General features: G+C 40.1%; 1 protein-coding gene across 2 annotated transcripts; it reads right to left on the minus strand.

Annotated features, from left to right (window-relative positions):
- Window positions 1-12,661: 12,661 nt before the first annotated feature.
- LOC140240838 (uncharacterized) lies at window positions 12,662-22,250 on the minus strand. Of its 2 annotated transcripts, none has more exons than XM_072320610.1 (3): window positions 22,110-22,250; window positions 15,697-16,288; window positions 12,662-14,504 (listed from the first exon to the last, which is right to left on the minus strand). In XM_072320610.1, the coding sequence occupies exons 2-3, from the start codon at window positions 16,262-16,264 to the stop codon at window positions 13,225-13,227; spliced, it is 1,848 nt and encodes a 615-aa protein (XP_072176711.1). In that variant the 5' UTR covers window positions 16,265-16,288; window positions 22,110-22,250; the 3' UTR covers window positions 12,662-13,224. The 2 variants fall into 2 exon arrangements, with proteins under 2 accessions (XP_072176711.1, XP_072176710.1); XM_072320609.1 differs by having other exon boundaries at window positions 15,697-16,283; window positions 22,110-22,238.
- Between the last annotated feature and the right edge of the window lie 1,771 nt (window positions 22,251-24,021).

Below are 24,021 nucleotides of genomic sequence, written 5' to 3' on the forward strand. Positions count from 1 at the left end.
CGGACGCTTATGTTAATGCTCTATTAATACAGCGCATGGAGTCATTTTCACGTGTTGTTAAATTCGCGATCCAACTGTGATTTGCGAAATTCACGATAATTAAACCCTCGCAAAAATAACAGCTTATACAGTACTACATGTATATACTGGCACATTGCAGTACATGTACAGGTCACTTTGAACAGGTTAAATTGATATTGAATCTGTATAGGTGACATGCATCATTGTGATTCATGTATATCCAAGAGAGATTCTTTTTACTGCTACAATGTAGTTATCCCCTCTCTCACACAACACACACACAGTTACAATGTATAATGTCGAGCAGTCAATATCACAATGTACATGTAACACTGGGCAAAGTAATTTCACATCATTATACAAAATACAATGTATCTTTTTAATAAAAAATATTGCAGTCATATTGCTTCTGCATTTATTCGGCAAAGTACATTTTGTACTCATCAACAATGTCCATGAGGGAAATGACATTGTCATGTTAAGTGAAGAAGAACATTTTGCAAAGGCACAGTCCTTGTTCAAGCAAGTTTTAAAAATCAATTTAAAGAAATAGCAAGTGTGCTTTTAGAATCTTACCAAGAAACAGCTTGATATGGGCCGGCATTTTGGGTACAAATAATGGTAAAGCATATCTTTTTTCCTTCAACCCCACTTTTAAATCTCACCAGAAATCAAAAGTGAACTTTCATCAAGAATCAGATAGGCTATTGTCCATCTACAGGGTAATCATCGCTGGCAGTGGTACCAATGTCAAATTTTAACAATTATTAGTTTTGACATGCTGTAAATCTGGTCAGAATGACAATTCTACAAGTTCACAGGGACAACTCTGCATACACATACAATGTAGAATAGACATTCACCTACTAAAAAGGTGCATACATGGACTAATCTGTCTAATGATTCAAAAGAGCAACAACAACGATCATGCGATGTTAAAGGTCACAGGCAGGGGTCTATTGCTGATATCATGCGCTGCTTGTCAGGGTCAGTGTAAGGTTCCTTCACAACATTGATTCTACTACATTACCACAACACTTCTAACCTCGCTTTTTTTTTCTCCATTCCCCCCCCCCCTTTTTTTTTTTGGTTTAAATTTTTGATCCCAAATATCAAACAAATATACTGTAACCAATGAAGAATTGGTAGATTAGTGTATTAGTAAGAAAACGGGTGAAAATTTGTCAAATATTGAAAGTTCCGTGACAGATTACATAATCGATCGATTATTTTAGCAATCGATCATGAATCAATCAGTTTCAGGGAAACTAACGATTATGGATTGTTTTGTTAGAAATTTTAGAGGGGTAATAATTGTTGGAGATGCGATTATGTTCAGTAATAATCTTTCATACAGTTATTGCTTCGTTATCTAATCATTTCCGTATGATGAGGAGGGTTAATAGCATTAGTATTTGAGGAAAAGGTCAGTAAGAAAAAGGCGTAACTGTTTCGGAAATATAGCGGTCAGAGAATAATAAGAGGTCGAATATGTGGCGTAACAGCTGGGAGGGCCTGGGTACGGGCCAAGGTGTGGATGATTAGTGTTGTTGAGTGTTAATAAAGCGTTGATTGAAGTGGACACTACTGCCTGGCCGTTTCCTTTGAAATCTGCTGCAGTATAACACAAGTATTGGTGAGTAGTGCGATGCAATTACGGTGCTGTTTAAATAATATGCGAGTGAACTGGTGGTATCTGATATTGGTATCTCAGAGACTCCAACCCCAAGTACCTTCTGATCTGGAGATTCTCCCGCCCGAAACCCCTAGCAAACGGGAGACTCCAAGTTGATGTGTGCGAAGCGCGAAGTTCCTAGAGTTCTAGATGTTCTCTGGTGCTATCTAAGGCTTATTTTTTAAACATACGATAGCAATAAGTAAGAAATGCTTTCCACCGGGAGACGAAGAGCCAGGGCGGGAGAAATCAAATCTCAAGCGGGAGAACGGGAGATTTTGCAAAAATGGGCTTTCGGCGGGAGATCTCCCGTCGAAAACGGGAGAGTTGGAGTCTCTGGTATCTGCGATGTGGTGGATGAGCTGCACTGGTACTGGTATCTTCGTTAATTGTGACTGGTGGTAAGCAAGTAATGGGAATAGACTGGTAGTAAGTAACCCAGCAATATGGTACATTTGAACGCCGTTCTCCACGCCTGGTTGTATATTTCAACCAAACGGACCCCAGCCTAGTTCGGACCATCCTGACCCTTCTCCAGCTAGTTGCCGGGGGCCGGATGGCACACAGCGTTTAACAACATATACACTAGCGACTGAAGGAGAGAAGGCTACAATACTTTGCCTAATTTCAACTATAGGCCTTGGTGCTTCCAAAAGAACTTTTCACTTTGGGGCTGTGCCCTCCAGTGAATCCAGTCATCTCTGCCCATATACAGGTTCAAGTGCAATCAATTTCCATGAAAGAATAACACATGTACAAAACACTTAAAAGTCAATTCAGGTTATGTTAGCAGTCTTTTCCTTTGTCTCCCCTAGCAGGTTATACACTTTCTCTCAGTAAAGAGAAACATGCATGCAAATCATTTTTTAACTCTTGACATATCCTCTGCAAGAGAGCGAAATTGTTACAATTCATATTAGCAAGTTCAGGATAGCAAACAAAATGCAGATTCCCATGAAGCACCATCAACAGGAGGTCATTAGTACAAGTTACCAACGGATAGTTTCATAAACTTCAGATGCACATCTTGGTTGGCAACACCAGTAACCTATTCAAAGGAGATATAAGAGGAAGGACATACCATAGAAATTACCTTGTGACATCACAATATGTGAATACATTTGTATTTCCAGTTACTAAAAAACAAACAAGCAGACAACACACTATTCACTGATCAGGGCCCCGTTTCATAAAATTGTTATCAGTGACAAGTTGTCATAGTTGTGACAAGCTACTGAATCCTTGCATCTGATTGGCCATGAGCAAATTTGTCATAGATGTGTGGCAGTTGTTACTGATAACAAGTTTTATGAAACGGGGCCTTGATTTGTACTATACCATCTGACAACAGAGGCTATAATACATCATTATGGAGATTTTCTCTCATTCACATTTAAATTTTCTTTTTCTTACACAATAAAGCAATCTTGTACTTGCAACTTACTGACTAGTAGATCGGAGGAAACAGTGCAAAAGAATCACTAGCCCCAGTCACACTGGCAAAACTTCACAATTTCCAAGTTTGACAAGTTTATGTTCTCAAAGTTTCATCAGTTAGACTGCAAACTTCAAAACAAGTCCATGTCGTTGCTGCCACCTCTTAGAAGGGTTGAATGCTGCATTACATACATCTATGTGACTGTGATGCTGCTGCTGTCCAAGAGCCAAACGGGATGACAGAAGTCTGGGCCTTCTCTCCTGCAGCCATAGCAGCTCTCCTAGTATAGCTCCATTAACAGAGATATAAATTAACAAAAAAAGTTACAAAAGGACTGTACAGTACTGGTTAAAGCGAGAATTCAGCTTGTAACGTTTTGTGAGATAGAATTTAGAAACCACTCTACTCTACTCGCTAAAGAGCTTACAATTCTAAGGGGAATCAAAAGTTTGCTTGATGAAAATCGGCTTTGAAATGACTGAGGTATCTAAAAACAAGGTAAAACAACAAGATTCTAATAAAAGTCGTGGACTGTCAATTTTATTAGGATCGCTTTTTTGGATATCTCAGCCATTTCAGGACCAATTTTCATCAAATAAACATTGAATCCTTCTTGAAATTACATTCTACATACTTCATATTTCATAAGAGGTTTCTCCTTATCTCACCAAAAAATTTTATGAACCTGATGTTAGGTTTCAACCAAAATAATATGATCTCTTTAACTCCACCTTCACAATTAGTAATTCTTATCATGAGTCACTGACTCCTAACCAACATGTCCATACAGTAGATGTATGCACTATAAGCAGAGAAAATTGTTTATATAATCAAGTTATTCACTTTTTGCACAATCTTTATTAAAGGCAGCCGGTCGTCGCAGGCGATTCGCAGCTCAGTAGAAAAACACGACAAGCTGCTCCTCCCGTTATTGTACCCCCGTACGTACCGAATGCCGAACACGACGCTACGCAGCGCACCAGCGAAAACCTGAAGGGGCACGAGCGCCGTGCGAGCTGTCCACTGTAATTTCAACATGGACGCCCGAATACCTACCGAATGGGGCCGAATGGGTGCATGCACAAAACCGCACAACAGCCATGCGCATGAAAATCTCTCCCGGTCCGCGACACAAGAAGTAGTGAGAGCTGTAGGGTGTACGTACGTACGTATCTGGCTCCAGTCTCTGTTTATATGCACTATGGTGCCAATTTCAGCAATCTAGGCAATAATATTTAAAAATGTCTGAAAATATTATATAACAATATCATAAATTATTCATATATTACGTTGTTTAATATTTGGTATTTATAAATATGCTTTGATGAAGAAATATTAAAACTCTAAGCTTCATGTATAGCAAGTTGCAATGCATATGGCCATATGGCAGGTTGTTATGATCTCATCGTGCAATGTTGTCTGCTGCGTCAGCTGCATGTGTTATACGTACAGCTTACAGTACGTTGGGCCGGATCGTAACATAACAAAGTTGATAGAAAGTCGTCGGCACCGGTATGTCAGTATCAATATTGTGTGTGGTATGCGAGTACTGTTTGCAATAAAAAGTGCTGTACTGTTTCGGCTTAGCCTTGGCTTTGGTTTAGTAATGAAACCTCACAATGGAGATCAAACAGCCGTCCAACTCGAGGCAACGTATCTACTTGTTTGACGCTATCGACGAGTGGAGAACGCAGAGAGACGTGTTCTTAGCTGGAGGACAAGTAAGAGACCAGAGGGGGAGGCTTCAGCGTCAGCGTGCCGATGAAAATTTTGCTTTCCACTTGCTGGAGTTGCATGAACAGTTTTGCAGGAATTTTTATTTAGAGTGTGCAAATTCGTGTTACGACATGCACGGTGGAATTGTGTTGCCACGGCTTACGCCAATCAAGCAACCCCAGCTGGCCAAGTCAACAACTTCAAGGAATCCAGATCCAGATGATGTGTATAGTAGAAGTCTACACATGAATCAGTGATTGAAGTGGAAGGACTTTTTCTAATCTAGTATCAGTAACTTTAGGGCATTTGCGTTTGATCGACAAGTAGGCCTATTTTTCTATGTATAATTCCGCGTTCTCATTTATGTCAAATTATGATAATGCCGTAATTGAAATGACATTTGCTGGGTCAGTTTAATGTCATTAGTCCCATTAGATGAGACATTTTTCATATCAATCATGTTATGCAAATTCCCCAAGAATATGATTTAGGATTTGCAAATAAAAAAAAAAAAAAAAAAATGAATAGATCTATCGCAAGCTCCATCATACATGTAGTCTAACCCAATAGATCTGGTAGAACTCTAACGTTTAAACAGGGGAACTAAAGGTTCAAAGATGATAGATCTAACAATAATAGATTCTAGTTTAGGCCCTACTTCGACTTGAAGGTATGTCGGTTGGTGCACGGCCCCCTTCTATCACGGCCACAGTTACACTGTGCAGTGCAACTGTGGCCGTTGGCCCTGCACGGGCACAGTGACGTCGCTTCCGGTCCCCGTCCTGAATTTACACACGCCAGGGCAAGTATGGTTGGACCTACTACTAATCGACCGCCTAATGTTTATCTGCTTGATAAGAATATTTAACACTGAAATTCACGTAAAAAAACTTGACCTACGTGATTGAGAAAATCCAGCTCTATCAAATGCCGTTGTTCCGTTTTCGATTCGAAGTTTCAGTGCAAAAATATCGCCGACGAACTTGCGTGGCCTCGTTTCAGCTCCCCGCGGTAAATCGCGTTAATAGGATCGACCGCTGTTTTTGCATTGACAATGCACGCAAACCGAGTTGTATTGAACACCGTGTTGTACGAAGCTTTTTAGAAGCCTTTTAGAAACTTCCATAGACCTTACATTGTGCTGTCATTACGATTCGGTGAAAATATTCATTCGAAATTTTGTCCTTGATTAAAACCATTAATGAACAATGAATTATCGCGTTTTCCCACACCATCCTCATGGTACATTCAAAGCCAATCCATTTTTATGTGCTTTGCGCGCAGATAAGTGCGTACTAAGTGTTCAGTGCGCGAATTATACGCGGTCGTAAGGGTGGTCGAGGGCTATACACAAGACACAGGGTCTCCGACCCAATCGTCCGCGTTTAGAATGGACAACTTGGCGGTAATATCCGCTACCCATGACGATGTGTCATCGTCCATGATGGCCACCCTACCTATAATCTGATCTGACGATTACAGTGTAGTTAACGACTGACGACGATCGACGGTGCGATGAAGAGAAGGCGTACACTGTAGTCGTACAAGTATAGGCAGCTAGCTACTATAGCTCATGCGAACATTGCATCACACAGTACCGTACCATACATTCAATTCACATTACACAAAACGTACCTGTACTCCCCGCGCTCAGATCAATCACGCGAGCAAACGAGATACTATAGCGCGATACATTTCTTTAGGGATGTCTTGCGCACACACACATTTCGCTTCGTAGCAACTTCGGAAGCGAGTTTACGTGCTGCCGCCCGCGGCTGAAATATGTCCATGTATCCTCGCGACTGGGTGTCTTTAACACCTGTACCGGTACATATGAAAGACAGCTGGAATAAATTTAATTAGCTATAAATGTAAATAAACTGTGGGGAGGATTCCTCACAATTAACTGAAAACAAAAACAAAAACAAAGTATATGTACCTTTGGTCCACTCCCCTGGTGTGCGTAGCAAGAATCAACATCACCTAGCAGCCAGTATACGCAAATGCTCTCAGTTTGCAATTCCTTCCATGCAGTTTAAGCAGAAGCAGCTGTGCTCTCTGGCCGAGATGTGCCAAGGTGAAATTCCCTTGAGCGGCTGTGTTTATTATTTAACTGCTTTGAGCTGGGTGCTTCTGTTTTTTTTCCTCCTCCAATTCCTTGCCTGCTTCTTCTTCTTTCTTTCTTTCTTTTTTTCTGAGCATACCAATGTCTTGCATCTATTTCTTCCATTTTCAGCTTGTGCATGTGTTGGAGCAGGCTTGGAACCAGAGGCTTTCTGTCTTCCTCTGTGGTTTAGATAATCACACCTTCTCCATATCGAAGTCTCCAGAGCTTGCATCGCAACTGGTCAACTTCATTTTGCTGTTGGCGCCTTTCTGGATTTTCCTTTCTTCTTCGCCTGTCTACACGCTGCCTTACAGCTGCTGTCCTCTTCTGTCCTTTGTTAGTTCTCCCTTCAGAAGGGTTTAGAACACGTTTGGCGACTCGCCTCTTCTTACTAGCCGACTTTTGCCTCCTTTCTTTTCCTTTGCGTTCCTTTGCTTTCTCAGCTTGTTCATGTGTTGGAGCAGGCTTGGAGCCAGAGGCGTTCAGTCTTGCTCTGTGGTTAGATATTCTTTCCCTGCGCACTTCTTTGTCTCTACGCTTTTGCTCCTCGCTTCTGGTGAGTCGCCAGAGCCTGCATCGCAGCTGGTCAATTTCCCTGTGGTGTCGGTACTTTTCTGGATTATCCTTTACTCTTTGTCTGTATGCACGCTGCTTTTCAGCTGATGTCATCTTCTGTTTTTTACCATTTTTCCCCTCAAAAGGGTCTAGAACAGGGTTGCAGACTTGGGACTTGATGCTGGTTCTGCACTTAGATAGATCCAACCTGGAAAACAGCAGAATGATAATGATGTAGCCATCTAACAATGCATTCTAGTAATCTAGAGACTAAATTAAACTTATCAGCCAACAATAAAAATGTCAATCTTCTGCCATATTGCATTCTGCCATATTGCATTGTTTTCCCAATAGGTTTGCAGTACACACTGCCAATGTGAGATGACAATTTCACAAGACTGGCAAATAATCAATCATTATCTAGAAATTTACAATATAGATCTATACCCCAAACATTATCTTATTTTCATGAAAAAAGTTTTAGCCACTTTCAATGTGTGGAAAAATGGAGAAATCTGTTTACCTTGTCTTGACCCTTGACCCCACTGCCCAAAAATTTCCCTACCGGTACATATTCACTGCATGGTAATGCACATGTAAAAGTTGTGGGTGCTGTTCGTTATTCCGAAGCCAAGTTCAATATTCCGAAGGTTTGTTATTCCGAAGATTTGTTAATCCAAAAATGAAATTCGGAAAAACAAACTTTCGGAATAACGAATCTTCGGACTGAGGAGCCTTCGGAATAACAAACCTTCGGAATAACGAGCTGTAACAAAAATTGTAACTGTGGCATAACATTAGCCATTTAACATATGAACATAATTTTTGACCTCTAACGTTATAGCCAAATCCCTAATGATATTATGTCAGGCAGGGTATGCATTCAGTATTACAGGTATATCAGTACAAAGTTCATGAAGACCCCTTGAGCCACTTCTGAGAATTTTCATTTCACCTTTGGCCCTTGCCCTAGTAAATAACCCAAAACTTTTCTAGACTCTTGTAAGTCTCTTGCTCTGGTAATGCATGTAATACTAATGATGTATATAGACACTCTACTTGACTCTAGGCCTCCATTAGTTTTTCAGGCTTTGCAGAAATATAGGGGGAAATACATGACCAACATGTACTGAAATTTAGCATTTGACCTCGACATATGACTTTTATATTATAAATTACATTGGAGCTGTGTGCACCCAAAAGTTGATAGACAGCTTTGTTCACTTACACATACGTGGCACATTCGATGCCAAGTTAACAAGTTAGTTTGGATATCTCAAACCATGGTCCATGGAGCTACAAACGAAATGCTACAAACGAAACGAAACGGTTTGTACAACTTACTACAACTTAAGTTGTATGTTGTCCATAAAATCAGCCCCCATCCTGAGGCATCTATCCTTCCAAGTTTACATGACTGTTACTACGAATGCGTAGTAACACCTGTAATTTTGCCTTAAATCGACATATACCGGTAATCAACTAAGATCTACCGCGATGCCAATCGCATTAAACTTACAACACAAAAGAGAGTACATGGGACTACTACAACGTAGTCCCATTTGTTGCTTTTCATGTATGTTAAATTCTGTAACTGTAACGGCCGCGTCCTAAATTCTGATTCGAGACCGAGACCGGGCTCAAGTTTAGTCCTAATGTCAAATGACTTCTGAAAGAGGTTTCATACAACAAATAAAATTAAATATATTGTAATGAATGTCGTTCACGTACGGCATAGAATGAGAATCAGTCGTCATCGTCGCGTCGTTGGATTTGTACCGGCTCGCTCGTGCGTCCGATCGTGCACAGGGTCTACATCCAAACGTTTGAGTGCAGTGGTGATGGCACGTTGTACAACGCCAGTGCACAACACTCGCCGGGAGCAGAGAGCTAGCTAGAGGGAGAGAGAAGAGGCGCATATGATGGGGGGGGGGGGGGGGGGGGGGGGGGGGGGGGGGGGGGGGGGGGGGGGGGGGAAGGAAAGTACAATGTTGTTGTTGTTGTTGTTGTTAATGTTCTTGTCTTTGTTGGGTTTTTTTCCCTCTTTTTTCCTCGCAAAAATAGATCTACAGTTCACTGCCGATTTTTAATTTTGGCAGGTCTGCCTGGTGGGTGTTTCACAAAGAATTCAAGTTGAAATCAATAAAACATACGAATAAATTTTTTTTTAAAGAATTCAGGTTGATCCTACATTTGAGATTCAGTTCCCTAGTCAGTTTAATTTGATTTTTTTTTTTTCAGAATCTGCTTCAAACTGCATGTGAAAAATAATTAATTAACAGAAAATTCCTTCATTCCTTGTTTTATTTGTATCATTAATGCCTGCAGGGAAAAAAAGTCTGCAAAATTGTCATTTTCATCTGAAGACACACACAGCATACCAAATTTTTAAGATGATCTTAAAAAGTTAAGATCGACTTTGAAATCTTTGTGAAACCACCAGTGTGGTGATGTAAAGTGTACAATGTCTTTGTATGGTAACATATAATATACAGTACTGTATACGCCGTTATTTTCGCGTATAGATATTTTTGCGAATGACGAGGTCAGACATTTTCGTGAGATGTTGTTTTTGCGAATCGACCCTGATGCTTACGTTAATGCTCTATTAACACAGCATTAACACAGCACATGGAGTCATTTTCACGTGTTGTTAAATTCGCGAAAATTAAACCCTCGCGAAATTAACAGCTTTTACAGTATATGTAAACATATATATATATATATATATATATATATATATATATATATATATATATATACAAACATTGTATATACTGCCTAATTTTCCAGTCTAGCTTATTGCAATTACATGTACTGCATTTTTATTTTTTCATTAGTATCTTCGCTGGTATTGTTACATACCCCTCATGGCAGACTTGATCTCGAAACTGGTTTCAGCAACATATGGCTGACTTCCATCCCGTTTGTAGCAACACTGTTGTTTCTTTTGTATGAATACTTGTTTTGTAATCTTTGTTCTCTCTTTTCTATGTAATTCTGTGTGCAATTCAGTCTTATGACTGCGAGACATGAATACCTTAATAAAATACCATATCTATCTACAAGTGTATCTATCTATCTATCTATCTGACACCGTATATGCTTTGTAATTACCGAGGTGTCTGTATGTTATGGATTAAATGTTTATTACAGCACCATAGCTACTATAGCTAGCAATAAAACCAGCATTTGGAATGAAAGATATGATAAATGTTTCGGCTACAATGTATATTAAATGGACTTGTACAACAACAACTTTTTCAGTCCTTGGAGCATTTAATCATTGAGTCATAAGTACATGCAGGCCTTCATCAGTCAAATGATGTGTAAGAGATATTTTGCTCTTGTTTCACTTTATTTATAATGAGACATCTGGGCTGACTGATATTTGTATCACTAGATTAACATTATTTCAAACATTTCAATGCATTGGTCATCGAATCTAGTGTCTCAGTTTACAGAAAATTATTCCACACACAAACAACATGACAAATACAGCTGAAATAGAAGAGTTTCACAAACATGAGATCTAATTTGGGCACATTTGGTATCATAAATATGAATAAATTTGAGAACAAAATAAAACAGAAAATATAAAGAGAATTCAATGTGTTTACATTTATATGGGACAATGAAAAAGCCTTTGGCTTATCTTTTGAAAGGCATGGGAATAACATCACAATCAACAAGCATGTATGTACTCTCATTGACAAAAAAAAAAAAAAATTTTGAGAATTCTCTTTATAATTTCTTTATATCATTGTACTTCAGCAATATCAGCAATTATCGTAGTCTTCTTATGCAGTGATGGCAGCACAGAAAATTTTACAATTCTTGGTATTGCATATGCGCAGAAAACTTTTGTGCACGCTGAATAGCCCTGTCACAGATGCACTGTGGGATTCCTCGGTGCCATTATCGCTTCCGGTTGACCTGCGTGTGTCTTAGTTCCAATGCAATTCAATACAATAATTGTCTGCTTTTCTTTTATTGCTGCTCTTTTCTTCGCTTAGAAGTCAACTAAAAAAAAGTTTGAAATTTCAAAATTTTACTGATTTGCGGTCACTCGGGTCATGGTTCACTACTGCAAGGCTTCAATGTTCTGGTTACATGATGGAAAGTAAAGAAATATTCAACCAAAAATACCCCTGGATAAAGATGTTTTGTGACCTGCGTACATATGCCGTCAAAACGAGGCAAGTTTGTCCCCTGAGCTATCCCATAATGCATCTAAAATGCTGCTCTGCGCATGGCACCTAGGTATTGACGATACTGAGAATTGAACAAATTGTCCAGTCTTTTCTTCAAACTTCACTGATGTGTTCTCATGCAATTGTTATTAAAGAGCATTAGATTTTTGCCACAGACATAGAAGGAAAAAAAACCCTGTTCTGCAAAATATAATATAAAATTGATCTCACAACATTTGAGTTTTAACATCAGTGCCGGGCCATTTTTGCGTTCACTCAAATTTATAGCGCAGATAGCAGCTTGATGCAATTTTCATATGGGTGGACCATTTTACTTCATAAAGGCTGCGTCTTCACAAAATCCAAATCTACTTTGCAACACAACGCAGGGGGAGAGGAGAACGGCCAGTGCAATCGTCTTGACGTCCGCTTTGCAAATCTAATGCTCCCTGCAGTATTCACTTTCACACATAAATTTGGAGTTCATTGCCCTCTCATTGGCCCGAATTCACGAAGGTGGTACAAATGAAACCGTGGTTTAAACCATGGACAAAAACCATGGAGCGCTAAGTGTCGCACGGAATATTTCCTTACGAAATTGGTCATTTCGTCGACAAAATGACCGTTTCGTTAACGAAATCATCATTTCGTGGACGAAATGTTCATTTAGTTACAAAATGTTGTCATTTCGTTACAAAATAATCATTTCATCGACGAAATGACTGATTTCGTAACGAAATATTCCATGCGCCACTTGGCAGTCCATGGTTTTAGTCCCTGGTTTAAACCATGGTTTCATTTGTACCACCTTCGTGAATTCGGGCCAAAATGTTCACAGCAGAACTTCTGTAATCTTGGTTTTGACTGTTCACGGGGAATTGATTCATGAAAAGTCCCCCCCCCCCCTCCCTCCTAAAAAATAATAAATAAATCAAGATAAATAAATAAAATCCCGGTCACTTTCTTAGGGCATGCGACTTTTTGTGTGATACACAGCTCACAGCTGGCTACTTAATTACAATGATAACAATATATCATTCTGACAATCATTTGTAGAATTTGGTATTGAATGACCAAGAGTTTTTAGTATTCTGTCATTTGGTCTTAGAGTTTGATCATTCAGCTTACAATCAGCTACAACTTTGCCATGAAAGTCACAATAAACTTGTGGAAGATCAAAGAAAACAATCAAAATAATACTAACCTGCTTAGAATGTTCAAACTTACAATTCTACTTAACATCTTACTTTAAAAAAAATCGAAAATCATTATGCAGTAGTATCCTTTCCTATGCCACTATGCCCTTATGTACGTCCCTCACATATCTTTCTGTAATTAACTTATTTCTGGTACAGTTACACAAAATAGACAAGATTAATTACATAACAATGACCTCAATGGGGTCATTTGTTTTGTTTCAGAAGCAGATACTCCTAATGTCTGAAGGTGACTTTTAACCTAAGACAATATATAAAATAGATTAGGGTCACTTCATTCACTCTGTATGTACTCTTGATGGTCAAATGTTTCTAGTTTGCACAAACTCAGAAAGAAGATTTGCCTTCTCTTCAACCTTCTTGCAGCCTGAGGAAGAGAATTGGCCATTTTCTGGATAGTAAGAAAGTTTATCCGCAATCCACTCCATGTCTTCTCTCGCTAGGGTCACATTTTTCTGTGCTGCTGCTTGCTGAATGCACAGTAGGACATGCTGTCTCTCCAATGGCAGAAATGGAATGTGACTGTCAACAACTGCCAGCAGTTGGGTGTAGACTCTTTCAAGCTTGGTCGTGTCTTCCTCAACACCAGTGGGCAAGTCCTCAGGTGCCGATTTTGGAAAAACAGAGTGACCTGATTCTAAGATAGGAGTTAGCTCTTGCAGGTTTATATCCTCTCTTTTTCTGCCCTTGTAAAACTGTTCCATGACATAGTTTACTATCGCATTTCCTCCAATGTTTGTGATGAGGACGAAGGCCATCTTTTGCTCCTGAGACGCTTGTCGCTTGCGGACACTCTTCAAAGTGAATGCCAAAGCTTCAAAGAGGTTGGCAGCACTGTCGTATCCCAGATCTTCTACAACATAAAGGACCACGGGGCAAGCTCTATACAGGATTCTTCCAAGGTCAATGAAGTCCTCCAGTGCAACGGAGTAGTCATAGGCTGTTACAAGATGATCCCTGACTTCTACAAGTGAAGGTAGAAATTTCATCATGCACTGTTCTCCAGTGCTTTTGGGAAACAATGCCTTTCCCATCAAGTCCACAACGAAAGTCTTACCAACTCCTGGCTGTCCATGGAACATAATGACCATGGATTGGTCCTTGGCATCCTTGGCAAAAATTCTCAACAGCAATTTAGGCAAAACATTCACAACGATAGGTTGGCCAAATAATTGGCTGTGCAGGACTGTCTCAAGGGTTTCTCCACCAACAGCAACAGCTGGACTGGCTCGATGCTGCGCAATAAGCCAGAGGCTGAGGTAGAAAAGGACTGCGAGTAGCACAGCTGCCATGCACACGAGCAGGAAGAGCCGCACGCAGGGGCACCGACTCCCACTGGCGACATCTTCCTCTGGATGGTCCTCTTCCAGGATTTCTTGTGCTCCTCCAGAGAACCACACCCTGTCGCCTTTGTCCTTGCCTGAGATTTTCCTCCTCCGGGGACCTTTCTTTTTGATAGATGATGACAGCGGTGTTCTCGGTGAGTCCCCACTGCCGCTGTGGATCATACTTGGAGACTGTCCTGGCGATGGAAGACTGCCTGAGCTCTGGTCATGATCAGGGTTGAATTGCACTTTGCGACCTATTTATGGAAGCGAGAGACAAGTGGAATGATGGACATTACTTCTCACTACAAATGCATTATTTCCAGAAGCAAATAAGAACTACACAACAGGGCTCTACATTAGCGGTGGTCCAGCTAATATTGGTGTTGGGCCACATATCTTATCATTTGGTGGCCCAATCTGGCAACTAAGATTCAAAGTGGATTGTTGGGCCACTACATATCTTTTTGGGACCACCAAAATTTTAGTTTTAAAAATTGGTGGTCCCCCATGGGCCACCAGATGAAAAAGTTAGTGTCAAGCCCTGCACATAATGTGTACTGATATAATGGCAAAGACTACCCCGAAGCAAAATTTTGCATAATTATATAAGCAAGAGCATAAAGGCAACAATTCAGGGAAAGACTGAGCAAATTCAAACAATTATGAAGTTAGAAATCTTTGAGTGACACAGTATTCACAATCAGGATGTGTGGTGCCCTGATGGGCTGATCTGACAGCAGTCAGATGACAAACATATGTCATACATCTTTTCTTAGTCTGCATACATGCACAGCCAAGTCTTGAGTACCGGTAATCATTGTATAAATCATGAATTGAAGACACCCTACAATATTTTGAAAGAGTGAAACAAATGGGACTGATGGACATAAAGAATCTTATAAAGCTATTTGCCAAGCAATGTTTCAAACTAGGAGGATGAAAACTAAGCCATTTTTTGACTACAGAGTATTCACTGTAACTGAAAAAGCTTTGATACAATCTCCACACAATAGGACATCAACCTCTTGATTCTCCTCTATTGACTCAAAATTTACTGTATCCAATACAATTACTTTCAGCGTACAATTTGTCCATTTAGATGACAGCAACGAAACAACATTTCAGTCTACACAGTATGACACCTGCTTGCATACAGCCATGAAAATCTGCATTCGCCGAAATGAGGGAATGATAAATAGTGCTCAGATATTTTTCTTTGTATTAAAAGGTAGGTTCTTCTGCATGAAGACCAAACAAGTTTACAGTTGAGGCATCTAGTCTTAAATTTGGGTCTATCCCATACACCTGGGTTCAGCCATTTTTACAACAGGATCAATCCAGTTTTAATCCAGGATTTACATGTTCATACGTAAATTGGATGTTTAAAAGAGATTAAAGTAAGCGATACAAGCACCATGATGTGAATTGTGTTGAGAGTATTGATACCTGGAAAACTAGGAGAGGAAGAACGACCACTTCCAGAATGTAGCCACATGGTAGAATCTGGACTTGTGCCCATTTGTCTGGAACCAACCATAGAGGGTGATTTTGGACTGTAAGGAGAGGAATGTGGACTATATGGCAGAGTCGGGTGCTGCGATGCAGAAGGTGACCATGGGCGGCCGCTTGGAGTGGACAGGACAACATCCACGGAGGTTCTCATCCTGACAACTGTCTGACCGGATGGACAAACCATCACATCCATGGTCCGGTCGTATGTGACAGAACCCTCCTCGTGGGCATTGTTGAGAGGATGTCTGAGAGTTTCCTGTGTACGGTGCACAGTCCCGTCCAGATTGCCATGAATGGATGGGGAGACTGGAGACAGGGACCTCCTGCCTCTATCGTCGTTGGCACTAGGCCACATCAGCGCCAGGCAGTTCTCGGAAGCACTCCCTCGCTTGTTGGAACCCGACAGCAGCATGATGGGAGAGGTGTGCCGCGGCTCATCAAGACTCGACACCGGGGGTAGTGCAGGAGCTCTCACACTCTTTGAAGATGAAAAGGAGGTCATGCTGATTGCCTAGAATCACCTGCACTGTAATGTAAGGTGAGCAATGTATTGGCAGTGAGCAAACATTGATGTCACAATCTTTTGATGCTTTTTTAAAGAGAACACACCATTTCTGGGTGAGGGAAAATCAGATACATGTCTTAAGTTCTATTGGAAAAATTAAAAATTATTACATTACACAAATTCTATTTACTATTACATGAATAACAGTCCAACAGTTTTGCAGCCTGCCAATTCAACAGGCTGAGAGAAGAGTTCTTTAAAGGGGAATGTATGTGAATTGAGTGAACGCAGCAATGCAGAACCAATCAATGCTCAGAGTTTGAGGAATACTGACCAAGCCATTTCCAAGCTATTACTTTTTTCTTTTCTTAAGTTCTGTGCTGGCATCGCTAGATGAGAAGACTACAACAAATTGTGATGTCACTGTAATTAAAGATGAGTAGAAAGCCTCTCAAGATAATATTCAACATATTTTCATTTTTATATTAGCATAGTAGCATAGTAATAAATGTCATGAAAACTAAAAGTGATAATTGGACTTGTAAATCTATTTCAAAAACAGCAGGAATAATATTACCCTGAAGGTATGAACATATAAGTGTAAGTATTAATAAAAGTCAAGGAAATGTGTTTAGCTTAGTGGTTTACTCAATACTGTTCAAAGAATTTAATTTTGTGGAATTCTCTTTGTTTTGTTTGATACCACAGAAAATCTCCCTGCAATCGCTTTGGCCTGGGATCACTACATTGAAAGATCACACATCTGTCTGTAATGCGCACTGCCATGGAACATGGTGTACTGTATGGCGTAAAAGGGCATTGATTTTGATGTGAAAATTCATCATTTTGAATATTTACACACACAACCAGCTTGCACACAACACAAATAACAACCCCAAACCAACGCTGCACACTGGCACTGCTCCGACAGTCCCTGACCACAAAAAAAAAAATCACTGTTGGACCAATATTTTTTTAGGAATGGACCAGTAAAAAATGGGTTAGTGTGCAGACCTGCCCAAATAACCTCAATCAATCGCTACTGCGACTCAGTACAAGCTGAGAGAAAGACAGAAAAATTATCGTCTTCATAAAGATACCACAGAAGGACTTGCTCTGATCGCTATGAGATTGGTACATTCATATCAATCGCAGCGCTCGCTGCGCCATGCTGCTGTGAATGTGTTCTGTAGAGTAGCGGACCCATCAGTTTGTGGCAGGTGAAGGCCTTTTCAAGGGTATTTTGTAGTATTCTGGTAAAACGAGCAAAGAGGTACCAAAGGCCTCTTGACACTGCATCACAATTTTGTATGGTCATGGACAATTACCCTTTATGCAGAAAATTTGCAACCATCAAGAGGACCCAGTTTGCTGCACTCCACACAAAAATGTCCCCTGATTTCTTTAAACATTAAACTTTTGCAAAAACCAAATATTTCTAAATGGTCCAACTAGTTTTCTGCTTGTTTAGAACACTTTATTTGGATTCATTATCTCGATCCTTCACGATTGATTCCAGTTGAGCCCAGTTTTAAGAGTACGGGTCGCCGAAAAAAGCGCTAAAAATCGAGAAATACACCGTTCTCTTGCAGGATTTTTGCTTATTGCAAGCTTGGAGCGTGATGGTATCCTCAAAAACGGAAAAGAAAAACAAAAGTTCCGTACGTGTCGATGCAGTGTCTCAATGTACAAGGGTTGAATGCAAGTGCCGATTCCCCAGTATTCGGTCACCAACAGGCGCCACAACGTCGCCGATGCAATTGTGCGCCAACTAGGTAGTGACCGTATTCTGGGGAATTTTCAAGGTGACATATTTTGGGATTTTGTGAAATTCTGTGTGATATTTAACAAAATGAAAATTAAGATTAAGAAATTTGATATACAGTCAACTTCGGATATCTCGACGTCGGATAAGCCGAATATCACTTACCTCTGGTGCAAAAGGAAAGTCCCGATTGTTCCTATGGAGTTTCCGTGTATTAAAATTCGCGTAGCTCGAAAAAAATAACTCGAAGTTTGGTTACCTCGAAGGGAAATCTACTGTCCCCATCTTAATTAACTTATTGTTTTTCCCAGCACGTAGCTCGAATCGAAATTGCAAACATCACTCAGCATTTCCGATGAAGCGCGCGTGGACAGCGAAGACATGTCACAAATCTTTTCACACTCGACTGTAAATATTCTGAGACCAAAACAATCGTGCGCCCAAAGAAATACCCGGTACACAGCTGACAAGAAAAATCCCCAACACCTACCTACAAACGTTTTGTTTTTTGTTTTGTTTTCAGCAATGCGATTATGAAAATAGTGTGACATATGATCTGGAAGTATAGGCCGAGCATAATAAAGAATAGAATAGACAGGGCTCCACACTAACTTTTATCGGGACACCAATATCATTGATTTTTATTTTTTGGTGGTCGAAAGTAAAATCTGGTGACACAAAAAAAAATCAAGAAAAATATTAGAAAACTAAATTGGTCCTACTAAACATAGAAAAATTAATATTAAGCATTATTGAAGTGATACAGATGCCCATGTCTAAAACAAATGAATAGAAAATTCAATCATCTTATTTTGTGTTTTACGATTTAGCAAATAGGCGTAGAGATTATTATAAAAGTTGATGCCTAAATATTTAGGAGGTCAAAACTTACGTTTGGAATGGGAGCATTTGCTGACATTTGTTAGCATCCGACATTTGTTTTAGCATTGTAAAGAGCTGAAAGTTACCGTTATTCATTTCTTATTGTAAACGAAGCAATCATCCGACATTTATTAGTCTGTTAGCACCTTACAGAGCCAAATATTACCGTTAATCATCTTTAAATGTAAGCAAACAACCGACATTCATTTTAGCATCTTACAGAGCTGAATGCTATCCTTATCCATTTCCAAATGTGAAAGGAAACATCCGCTATTTGTTTTAGCATCTAACTGAGCGGCTAATACCGTTAATCATTTCCAAAATCATGTAAAAGCAACAATCTTATATTCATTTTTGCATCGTACGAAGCAGAATATTACCGTTATTCATTTCAAACATCCGACATTTATTTTATCATCATACGGAGCCGAATGTTACTGCTGTCCACTTCCGAAAGTGAAATGAATCATCTGACAATTATTTTATCATCGTACGCAGCCGAATCTTACTGTTTTTCATTTTTGAACGTCAAGGCAGACATCAGACATTTATTTTACCATCAAACGTAGCTGAATGTTACTGTTATTCATTTTGAAATGTAATAGCAAATATCCAATATTTTTTTTTAGCATCGTATGGGGCAGAATGTTACTGCTATTCACTTCCAAACATGCCAAACGAAAAAGCAATCATTCGACATGTATTTTAGCATCTTCCGGAGCTGAATGTTATTGCCATTTACTTTCGAACGTAAAAGCAAACATCCGGCATTATTTCATCATCATACGGAGTTGAATATTATTGTTATTCATTTCAGAACATCAAAGCAAACATTTGACATTTATCTAAGCATCTTCCGGAACTAAATGTTATTGCAACTTACTTTCGAACAAAAAAGCAAACATCCAGCATTTATTTCATCATCGTAAGCAGTTGAATATTATTGTTACCGGTACTCATTTCCGAACATCGAAGCAAACATCAAACATTAATTTTACCATTGAACGCAGCTGAATGTTGCTTTTATTCATTTCAAAATTTAGATGCAAACACCAGACAGTTATTTTAGCATCGTATGGAGCAGAATATTACTGCTATTCACTTCCGAACATAAAAGCGATCATCTGACATTTATTTTAGCACCTTCCGGAGCCGAATGTTATTGCTATTTCCTTTTAAAAGTATAAGAAACATCCGACTTTTATTTAACAATCGTACGGAGTTGAACATTGTTTTTCATTTCCGAACGTCAAAGCATATAACGTCGCTGGGGTGACAAGACCTTGTATCTCAAATTTTGGTGAAAATGACTTTTTTGTATTAGTGGACAAATAATCGGTTAAGTGATGTCCTGTCCAAATCCCAGCTGTCTTAGTTACCCCAAAAATGAAGCCACCACGGCATGTCAAAGGAACGGCTATCCCATTCAGTATAGTGCTTTGGCTGCCATGTTTTTTGGCTCTCCTGAACATTTGACATTTTTGAGATACGAGGTCTTGTCGCCCCAGCGACGATATTCGACATTTATTTCAGCGTCTTCCAGAGCACAATGTTATCCTTATTCATTTCCGAACGCAAAATCAAATGTCCGACATTAATTTTAGCACCATATGGAGCCGAGTCTAATCGTTTTTCATTTCCAAAAATATGAGCAAACATCCAACATTTATTTTAGTATTTTACCAAGTCGAATATTATCGTTATTCATTTCCAAAATTAAAAGCAAACATCTGACATTTATTTTAGCATCTTATGGAGCCGATTGTTACCGCTGTTCATTTTCAAAGGTAAAGTCAAACATCCGGGCCACCAAAATCTTTATTTCTGAAATTTTGATTTCAATTCCGATTTTCAATCAATTCATTCATATAAAAACTAAATTCCAATTGACAAGCATGCAAACAATCGGTAGGCACTATAACAGATCGTTCTACCATGTTGAACATCGATAAACGTCGGATAAGTCGAAGAAAATTTGACGTACGCGTACCTCGAATTTCGCGTACGTCGAACCATTTTCTTCAGTCCCGACGAATTCGAGGTATCCGAAGTTGACTGTATTTCACATACATTGCTGTAGATATGATGTACATGTATGTATTATTTTGGTTTGAAAAATATTGCAGAAAAGCTTAAATGACCGAATACTGGGGCGCGGTTTTACCCTATAGTCAGATGATAGTAGGGGTGCCGCAAACTGGTGCCTCGACTCTATTACAGCACGTTAGATCTAACCTTACAATACTACAGTAAGTTTTTAGCGAGATACACACAGCCGTAAAAGATCCCGCTTCATTCATTCATTGCAAAGAGCAGGGTGTCTAACCCGGTGAAGTGGTCCCACCCCACATCCAACTGGACCCCATGGAAGACCAGCTTAGTGTAGCTGAATATGGGCTATCCAGCCATCTTCACAGATGGAAAATGAACAACAAAAATAACAACAACAACTGCGAAGCACAGCATCTAGTCGGGCTATGAAGATCTATCATCTACCGTGCTGCGCTGTCTGCTTGCCATTGAAAGTGTCAAAACGGTGAAAATTTCATTACTACTGGACTTGAGTCTCACTCAGATGCAACAGATTCTATTCGTGGCTGTTGAATATTGATTTGAAAGCGAGTTTGTGCATGTTTTGAGATCAATTGACAAGCAATTGACGAGTATAAGGTGCGAAAGTACACTTAACGTTAAACTTACGTTGTGGTTAGCGCCAGAAGTAAGTTCTTGCTGAGCTCAGACAGGAAAATCTTGTTTGTTCAGAACAGAATCAGAGTTTTTAAATCATTTTTTTTTTTTTACTTTTTTTACGACGACAAGATACAGACCGGCGGTACTAGCTACATAAAATTAGGCTGAGCCGAGGTCGATCGATCATTGACATTGCGCTGTGCCGCACTGCACTGGCCAAGTGAGCACCATTCTTTTTTCTTTCTTTTTTTGGTATTTTTCATCACGCCCACGCCACAATACGGACAGCTGCTCTTTTCCCACCTCCTTATTCTCAATCTCATCCACCACTGCACCACTCCAGGCCAGGGCAGTGCAGTGCAGTGCCGTGGCATTGCCATTGCATTGCATTTATTGGCACCACCAATCCCATTCCAAGCATCATGGCATGGCATTCGTATTGTTCACACCACACTGTGCACTGTCACTATTTCGTCTTTCATTGAATTATAAAAACATTCTCACCTCCAAAGATAACACACTGTCGAGCTGTCAGCAGTACCTAACTCAATTAGAGGAATTTCAAGGTCCATATCTGCAGCAGCATAATGGTAGGAGAAATGGTGTGCAATACGACAGTCCACCTGTTCCCCGTGCCTGTGTGGCCTACCCATACCTGTGTCTATCAAAGTGCCGTGCTTTTTTTAACCTTGGCTCCGGTTTTGTTTCGCTGCGCACGTAACTGTATTATATGCCGACTATCCATAAGAATAGATGCACGCATCATCATACAATGGGACCAGCGATAGGAAATGTTGCCTTGGTTTCGTGTACGCTGCTGATGGAGTCTCTTCGTTTTCGGGATCCAAACCACCCGTCGTGCGACTAATTTTTCAAAGTACGGAGTAATATGCTGTCAGTCAGAGAGACTTGAGTCTTCAGATTTCTGGTACTGGTAGGATAAACTGAAACTTCAATTTCATATCATTCTTGTTTCATTGGTAAATCACTCGACGTATATATTCACCTGTCGGTCTGAGCTGTGTACTTTCTACTGCTGCTGTAGCTTGTACGGTAGCCCCGGAGACCGCGTCGTGCGGCGGCTGTCGCAGTTACTGCTGCTGGTACTGATTCACTGTGACGTGTTATTCACATCCAACACGGCTGACAGCTTCATCAGGGTCGTCGGGCCCGACCGGGCCCCCTGGCCCTAGTACACTGCTCTAACGTTAGTGACACTGTAGTGTATTGTGTTGATATCAGTGCAGTAGAAAACGTGTCTAACAATCTTAGAGATGTAGAGGTCTATGTGGTAACACTGAGTTTGGTGATGTTCCTTTAAAAAAAAAAAAATGTGACTGAGCTTTCAAAAATCATGTCATTGTTTGTAATGTTTTGTATGCCTATGCGACATGGGATTAATGTTTCTGAATTCATAAAAATTAATGAAATCTTTGACAATGAATATTTGTCATTTGTAAAAATGTAAAGTTTAAAGTTTAATTCAATTGCACACTTTTTCAGAGAATAGCCTAACCCCGACGGGGCACTGCAACTATCTAGTATGGTTGGACCTACTAGTGCTACTCATCGACCGCCTAATGTTTATTTGCTTGATAAGAATATTTAACACTGAAATTCACGAAAAACAACTTGACCTACTGTACGTGATTGAGAAAATCCAGCACTATCAAATGCTGTTCCCTTTTTGGTTCGAAGTTTCAGTGCAAAAATATCGCCGTCGAACTTGCGTGGCCTCGTTTCAGCTCCCCGCCGTAAAGCTCCTTATTGAGATCAACCACTGTTTTTGCATTGACAATGCACGCAAACCGAGTTGTATTGAACATCGTGTTGCACGAAGCTTTTTAGAAACTTCCATAGACATTACATTACGATTCGGTGAAAATATTCATTCGAAATTTTGTCCTTGATTAAAACCATTAATGAATAGTGAATTTTCGCGTTTTCCCACACCATCCTCATCAACGGTCAAAGCCGATCCATTTTTATGTGCTCTGCGCGCAGTGAAGTGCGTACTAAGCGCTCTGTGCGCCAATGTATACGCGGTCGGTTTCAAAAAGGGTGGTCGATATGTAGTAGTAGGGCTACCATACTAGTAAACACAGTAGCAGAGACTCCAACTCTCCCGTTTTCGACGAGAGATCTCCCGCCGAAAGCCCGTTTTTGCAAAATTTCCCGTTCTCCCGCTTGAGATTTGATTTCTCCCACCCTGGCTCTGTGTCTCCCAGTGAAAAGGCCTCTTAATCATTGCTATCGTATGTTGAAAAAATAAGTCTTAGATAGCACCAGAGAACAGCTAGAACCCTAGGAACTTCGCACGCATCAACTTGGAGTCTCCCGTTTGTTAGGGGTTTCGGGTGGGAGAATCTCCAGATCAGAAGCTGCTTGGGGTTGGAGTCTCTGCAGTAGTAATGTG

This window comes from Diadema setosum, chromosome 17 (assembly GCF_964275005.1).
Source record: "Diadema setosum chromosome 17, eeDiaSeto1, whole genome shotgun sequence".
Taxonomy (NCBI): Eukaryota; Metazoa; Echinodermata; class Echinoidea; order Diadematoida; family Diadematidae; genus Diadema; species Diadema setosum.

What these genes read in the sequence shown, in the direction of transcription:
- LOC140240838 (XM_072320610.1), bottom strand. Translation starts at nt 16,264, where the DNA reads ATGACCTCCTTTTCATCTTCAAAGAGTGTGAGAGCTCCTGCACTACCC. An exon ending in TTCCTCTCCTAGTTTTCCAG is followed by an intron (nt 14,505 to 15,696) that starts GTATCAATACTC and finishes TTCCATAAATAG; the next exon opens with GTCGCAAAGTGCAATTCAAC.